The 7,900-nt window shown below is 39.2% G+C and overlaps 1 protein-coding gene across 1 annotated transcript in view; it reads right to left on the bottom strand.

Annotated features, from left to right (window-relative positions):
• Positions 1 to 7,900, bottom strand: part of CDK13 (cyclin-dependent kinase 13) — a 75,407-nt gene that overhangs the window by 38,352 nt on the left and 29,155 nt on the right. Inside the window, exons 4-6 of the mRNA XM_009321607.1 lie at positions 3,530 to 3,697; positions 3,115 to 3,254; positions 1,242 to 1,412 (exon numbers count right to left, since the gene is read on the bottom strand). Of these exons, the coding sequence (XP_009319882.1) occupies positions 1,242 to 1,412; positions 3,115 to 3,254; positions 3,530 to 3,697 (479 nt within the window). The remainder of the gene's footprint in view (positions 1 to 1,241; positions 1,413 to 3,114; positions 3,255 to 3,529; positions 3,698 to 7,900) is intronic.

Genomic DNA, 7,900 nt, shown 5'->3' with positions numbered 1-7,900 from the left:
ATTGTCTCAAAGAATGGGAAGCGGGGTGGTGGTTACTGAGGATGTATTGGATAGTGTGGGACCTGAGCACGACGTAAATGGTATGGAATAAGGGGTGGAGAATGTGCTGGTTTTGGCTAGGACAGAGTTAATTTTCTTCACAGTAGCTAGTATGGGGCTGTGTTTTGGATTTGTGCTGGAAACAGTGTTGATAACACAGGGATGTTTTCGTTACTGCTGAGCAGTGCTTACACAGAGTCAAGGCCTTTTCTGCTTCTCACACCACCCCATCAGCGAGTAGGCTGGGGGGGCACAAGAAGTTGGGAGGGGACACAGCCGAAACAGCTGACCCCAACTGACCAAAGGGATATTCCACACCATATGACACCATGCTCAGCATATAAAGCTGGGGGAAGAGGAAGGAAGGGGGGGTACGTTCGCAGTGATGGCGTTTGTCTTCCCAAGTAACGGTTATGCGTGATGGAACCCTGCTTTGCTGGAGATGGCTGAACACCTGCCTGCCCATGGGAAGTAGTGAATGAATTCCTTGTTTTGCTCTGATTGCATGCACAGCTTTTGCTTTACCTATTAAACTGTCTTTGTCTCAACCCACGGGTTTTCTCACTTTTACCTTTCTGATTCCCTCCCCCATCCCACCACGGGGGGGGAGTGAGTGAGTGGCTGTGTGGTGCTTAGTTGCCAGCTGGGGTAAAACCACGACACACCACCACCACACAAATCTTGCTTTTCATTTTTTTCATTTACCCTCCTTCTAGCCTTCAAGACACACATGCCCAATTATGAAAATAAAACAACTGAAGCACAATTCAAATAAAACCAAGGCCTACAATGAAAAATATCTCTTCAGTATTGAGCCTACAACTGTCTAAATGATATGATAAAATACTACAAGGAAAATAGGCTAAATAAGTTCACAATTAAGAGCTTTCTGTTGTTGCTGGCCTCCCTAATCTGTGAGTGTCAAGGAGTCAAACACCTGTTCCTCTCCAGCAAATCTGGAATCAAGTAATAAAATTTTTTTTATCCCACAAAATATTTGCAAAAATGTTTCTATGAGCAAAAGGCATAGCTGAGTTAAATAAAGGACTTCTGTTAGTAATTAAATCAAAATTAAAACCCCTTGTCAAGCATCATGATTTGCAAACGTATTTTTTAATGAAGCTTAACGTCAAGTCCAGTGTAGCAGACTACCATATTAAGAACAGGACCAGAAAGAGCTACCCCTGTGTTAGCGTACATACCTTTGTCCTTCTTGAAATCCAAAGCATCTTCCTTATCTGTCACTATTTCCTTCATGTTGATAATGCTTTGGTGATTAAGCTGTCGAAGAATCTTAATCTCCCGAATAGCTGTAATTGGAAACCCTTCCTTTTCATTATCCAGACGTACTTTCTTTAGTGCCACCATTTCGCCTAAGAGAAAATTTAAATAAAAAACATTAAGATTAGCAACCAAACTATGGGATTTAGTATTGAGTTTGCTTGTTTGTTTTTAAAACCCTTCCCATTTGTTACTATTTCTGAATGGATTAAACAGTCAACATTTTGATGCTTGCACCAAACACTATTCTGAAAGGAAATAGAACTAACCATTGTTGGGAAACAGTCACATGGAGAAGCAAAACTATAAATGAGAATTTTCAGCTACCCACTGTAAGTTCTGTCTTCTTCCTCCTGCATACCTCACTCACCTGTGTCCTGATACTGCACACCGGGTCTATCAATAAATCCCCATATAAAGGTGATTACCAACAGCAACTTTAGAGACAGAGGCCTATGTCTGCCCTGGATTTCTTATTACCACATCACCACAGGTCAGAATGCATATATCTAGCTAGAAATACTACATAGTTCAAGATAACAGGCAGACAACTAGAGAGTTCTCAAATTCATCAGTATACTTTCAAACAGATGTGTGACTGTCATGTTCATAGTGAGGAGAAATCTTCCTTATTATTTTACTGCAGGCTGGGCTGGATGAAGCCAGATTCTGCAAAATGGCAGGAGCATGATCTACTCATGATGGGGGATATCTAAAGACTGTATGTCAGCTCAACCATTTTGTTCTTGGAAGTTTACTGCTGTGTCTGGGAAGTTTATTGACAGCACAGGTATCTTTGTTAGCTCTAAAAAGGACTTATCCTACACCAGTGTATATGATACAAATGCAATAGATCACATTCCAGTATGACACAATGTCCACTTCTTTGAAAGCCCATGGCACAGCTTGTTATAAGGTATCTCAACGGCCATAATGCCAGTCTTCGCACAGGATTTGAATCCAAAGCTAATGGAAGGTTTGCTATAACTGTATGGACCCATTCAATACAGACAGCAACAACTTCTGCTGGAGGTTAAGAAACAACTGCCACACACAAATAACCTGAAGCTTGCCAAAGAGGCAATGTGGTTATGACAGGATTAAAAAGTTAAATGTGCGAAGAACCGAATTGCAGGAGAGCAGAAAGAAGCTCCTAACAATGATTTGCAATGGTTCCCAAGGTAGGAGGTAAAAAATAAAATCTGTGACAGTTTAACTTAAGAACTAAAGTTTGCAAACTGAGACAAGCACAGGTGAAGAATGAAGAAGGAATTATAATTACACTGCTCATTCTTCTGGAGATCAGAAAAAAGGAACTGAGGCTGGTATTTGATCCTATGTGATTCAGTTACTGCTGAAGTAGAAAATTATCCAGCAATTAAAGCATGCACAAATAAACCATAAAGGCAAGCAGCCACAGAAAGAACTACTAACTGAACATAAAACAATTAAGCAACATAGAGCACATACGAAGAATCAATTTCAATGCATTATCTATTTAGAAGTAGTGACAACATTCTTATCATAGCAGTGACTGCTTGCTCATTCGAGCAATAGTTTAATATGAAATTTAAAAATTATGTCACTGTTGTAAAGTCAGTTATACTGCAAGAAAAATACCCAATAAGCAACACTTCAGGACTGTGTTGCACAGAGGCAGATTCTCTTCCTACCATCAGCTAGTGACTATCAGAGACATTAGAGGGCAGAATACCACAAATTTTACTCAATATAAAACCAAAATATCCTGTTCACTTTAGAATTGTAAGATTACATTTACTTTTTTGAACTCACCTGTGTCTTTATCTCTGGCTTTGTAAACTTGTCCATAAGTGCCTTCACCAATAATACCAATGATATCAAATTTATCCACACAGCGCTTTCCCCAGTCTATTTCTTTTTCTTTCGTTTCACCATGTCGTGGTCCACATATTCTAGAAAGCAACAAGCATTTCTAAGAATACAGCTAATATATCTAAGGATTGTCTTAACCTTGAAAATATTCAGTGTTGAGGGTTTTTATGAGACATTATTAGATAACTGGCTTACTACCGTTAAGTGGCAATAAACCAGGCAGTTTGATTCAAGTTTCATTAATATTACAAAAGTCATTAAAAAGCAGAAACATTTTAAAAAGAATATATTTTAAAGAAACAATTATCACTTCTACTTGCTTGATAGGCTTTAAAAAAAAGTCTACTAAACATACTTTGGTCTTCTCTTGCTGTGTAACTGAACTGCTGGTTTCTTTTCTTCAGGACTTTTGGATAAGTCAGCTCCTCCAGGCAACTCAGGTGGAAGTGGCAAGTCTGCAAGCAGATGGCGAAGTTTCTTCTCTGCTTCTTTAACTGACTTCACTGAAAGATTCTCTCGCAAACTAAAAAAAAGACACAATTTTGCTAGTAAGTTGAACACAGTAGAATATTAACATACACAAAGGAAAACCTATTGGAATTATTTTTTTAAAATACATTCTAGGCTGTCAATGCATCAACATTTGAAACCTCTGCTCTTAGAACTTGCAGGACTTTGATTTATGCTTTACAAATGGCTCACAAACAGGTCTCTGGAAGATGCACGGCTAACTACCAAAATTCTACAGAAACTATGAAATCAGATCTTTCTGGTGAAAGCTGAGGTTAGATGACACAGCAAGCCTTACCAGGCCAGACGACTTCTGCCACACAAGCTTCTTCTCAAGCTTATGGCCTAGATTATTAAGAATATTTAGAGCTCAGGTGCTGCCAGACATCAGAAGTGTAGTGGTAAAATCTGTATTCTGACTGACTTCTCATATAAAAGAGATTACCCTAATCCAGTTCACTATAATGTTGCTCTCCAGAGATAATGAGCTTCGTGGTTACAGTAACACTGCAGGGCACTATGAGGCAGTCCACATCACCTCATTTACAGGTTCCAATCTCATACATTTGCTGAAACACTCCAGATTCAACACCTTTCTAGTGATCAGCATGCAAATCAAGTGAAAAAAAGATCAGATGAAAAAATGACTAAATATTTTTCTGCCATGGGTTACTGATACCTGACTTTTTTTTTAATCATCATCCATAATTAGGTAACAGATACTGACAGTCAATCTCTGTCTTGAGGAAAATCCGCCAAACACATGTACAGCAATGTATTCCTTTAACAATTCCTATACACAATAATTCTAGAGATGCTCTTCCCATTCTAATGGGGAAATTCTGAAAATATCATACTTACTGCAGGATTATTATTTTTTTTAAACACATGGAACCATTTTACCAGAACTTCCTTTAGTTTAGCTAGATTTGTGCAGCTACTGCATATCCAGCAATTCTAAAACCACGATCATCTCTAAACTTCATATAATTACATAACTGTTTCTCCCCTACGGGACTCTCATATAGTATTCGCTCTCTAAATTTCAAACTTCGTCATTGCATCAAGAAAACTTTCTGTCATGCTTTGAGGGGACAGTTTCCAAGATCGCTGCATTTGCCAAATTGCTCTATTCTACTGTCAGCATCCTTCTCTGGGAACCTTTTCTGAAGGTTTTCCTGCAACTTCTTAATCTACTTAATTTCATAGATAAAGCAGGAACTTCTGTAAATGGAAAGACCTTGCTATCTTCCATCACGGAGAACGCATATTTTCTTTCTTACATTAATTGCAATTAGCAGTCTTTATATAATTAAATAAAGCATTCCAGTGTTTTGGGTATGTCTATGCTTCCCCATGAAAACAGAACACTTGAATGTCTTCTACCACTTCTCAAGCTGCCACTGCCTGAATTTAAAGAGGCACCTCAAGGAAGCATATACTCCCCTCATCACAAATATAACGGTTAGCATGCTATAAAGAATAAACCACCTTTGGACAGTGCATGTAATTATCATGGTAAAGAAAAATTCTTAATTTTGAAGTTCATGTATTTATATTTCTCTCCAATTTTCCTCCCAAACTTTCAATATTAGTGAAAGTACAATATATGACAGGTTCCGATTTTAAAAGTGATACATGAAAACAGAGCAGCTTTTTTTTCAGTTCTGTTAAATCACACATCATTGACCACCAGAACAGTTTTCCCTTTCAGCTAACCTACACAGTGGTTTTGAACACTGCTGTTCCTTTAGGTAGTTTATCTGTGGGTTTATCAGATTCTTACTGAACTTCACAACTGACACAACATTAGGAACCAGCCAGTTCTGCAGAGCATCAAGCTTGCTTTGTTGGCACAATTTCCACATAGTAACTCTGAGCGCAAGGTAAATACCTTTGCCCTCCTCCCCCCTAAAAAACATTGATCATTTTTCTTTGATGACTTAAGCTTTATCATGACTCGTAATCACAACCATTCTGATCTGAAGTTCGTAACATGCTATAGGCAAAACTAAGCAAAGCATAAATGACATTCTATTACTTGTCATTAATGTTTCTAATGCAGCTGTTTGCAAGCATTAGGCTTTTTTTTGTTTTGAAAGGAGAACGAGCCCAGTGCTGATAGAACCATTTAATTGTAGTTTAACTCCTCTATGCAGTTTAGCTATACTTAAAACAGGTATTACATTAAAAAATACTAATCATGAGAAGCAATTAGCCAGCTTCAAGATGAAATCTCATTTCATATTATTGCAATTAACACTGCAAAGCCAGTCATATATTTAGTTAAACTAGTTTTTAGTTAAAACAGTAAATCTTGCTCTCAAATAATAGTGTCAGAAATCCCTTTTACCTAGAGAGGATGGCTTTGTCATAAATTTAAATGCAACCATACATTCACCACACAGATGTGATTCTGAACAGCTGGAGTGACATTTGCTAGAGTGCTGAAGGGCAAGAAACAAGATTTCTCTTTTACTACTAAAAAAAAAATCTGTCTAATACCTTGTTGTTAGGTTGTTGTTAGGCCAAGGCCTCCTGTGCATCCTAATGTTTAACATAGTATTAAATCACTAGCAAACACAAGAGAAACATTTACACCTCTAGTTATAACTACTTTTACTAATCAAAGAAACACTACACACTTCTCAAACAAGAGAATACAGGCTAGTTTCACAGATATGGAATATAAATAACAGTACTTCATAAGGTTTTGAATTTTTCTTTTACAGTTTGATTTTTTACAAAGATATATCACACTTAAATTAGTTATTACTTCAATGCTAAGAAATTTTGGTTTACTTGTTGTGAGAAGTTGATTTCTCATATACGTGAGAGGCATGCAACACCATGAGTAAAAACAAAAGTAACTCTTCTCAACTTCATCACCAAAGCCAAAAGAAAAATGGTAAATTACCGCTCAAAAGCATAACTTTTCAATACAAATCACAGCACATATTCTGCTAGGACTATGAAGAGACTTAATGTAGTCTAAATTCAGATGACACTTGGAATACAGACGTGAATTTCTTCACTACAGATGAATCTTTACGCTTCAAAAGTTAATACAAATGACAAGCCATGAACCTCACTTCTATTATATGTACTCAAAACAATACTGATCCCTGAGATAAATTATACTAAAATAACGCACAGCTATAAAAACAATTGCCTTCCAAAGGGAAGAGAATCTTTACCTCAAACGCCAGCTAATTTAAGAGTTTTCACATATTGCTACTGAATCCAACTTTTCCCCAGAAGCCTACAGAGGGTGGAAGCAAGGACAGGTAGCCTGGGAGGAATACAGAGAAATTGTCCCAGCAGCCAGGGATCAGGTTAGGAAAGCTAAAGCCCTGATAGAATTAAATCCGGCCAGGGACATCAAGGGCAACAACAAAAGATTCTATAGGTACGCTGGGAATAAAAGGAAGACGAGGGAAAATGTGGGCCCTCTCCGGAACGAAACGGGAGACCTGGTTACCCGGGACATGAAGGCGGCTGAGGTACTCAGTGACTTCACTGGTCTTCACTGGCAAGTGCTCAAGCCACACTGCCCAAGTCGCAGAAGGCAAAGGCAAGGACTGGAAAAAATGAAGAGCCTCCCACTGCAGGAGAACCTCCCACCGGTTCAAGACCATCTAAGGCACCTGAAGGTGCACAAGTCCATGGGACCCCATGAGATCCATCCGCGGGTCCTGAAGGAACTGGCGGATGAAGTTGCTGAGCCACTATCCATTGCATTTGAGGAGTAGTGGCAGTCCGGTGAAGCTCCCACTGACTGCAAAAGGGGAAACATAACCCCCATTTTTAAAAAGGGAAAAAAGGAAGACCCAGGGAACTACAGGCCGGTCAGTCTCACGTCTGTGCCTGGGAAGATCATGCAACAGATCCTCCTGGAAGCTATGCTAAGGCACATGGAGGACAGGGAGGTGATTTGATAGAGCCAGCATGGCTTCACCAGGGGCGAGTCCTGCCTGACCAACCTAGTGCCCTTCTATGATGGAGTGACTACAGCAGGGGACACAGGAAGGGCTACAGAAGTCGGCTACAGAAGTCATCTATCTGGACTTCTGTAAGGCCTTTGACACGGGCCCCCACAACATCCTTCTCTCTAAATTAGAGATACAGATTTGATGGGTGGACTGTCCAGTGGGTGAGGAATTGGTTAGATGGTTGCATCCAGAGGGTGGTGGTCAACGGCTCAATGTCCAGATGG

The sequence above is a fragment of the Pygoscelis adeliae genome, unplaced genomic scaffold, assembly GCF_000699105.1.
Source record: "Pygoscelis adeliae isolate BGI_AS28 unplaced genomic scaffold, ASM69910v1 Scaffold40, whole genome shotgun sequence".
In the NCBI taxonomy this organism is placed as follows: Eukaryota; Metazoa; Chordata; class Aves; order Sphenisciformes; family Spheniscidae; genus Pygoscelis; species Pygoscelis adeliae.
The sequence above is the reverse complement of the archived record's forward strand: the minus strand, read 5'-3'. Positions and strand labels throughout refer to the sequence as shown.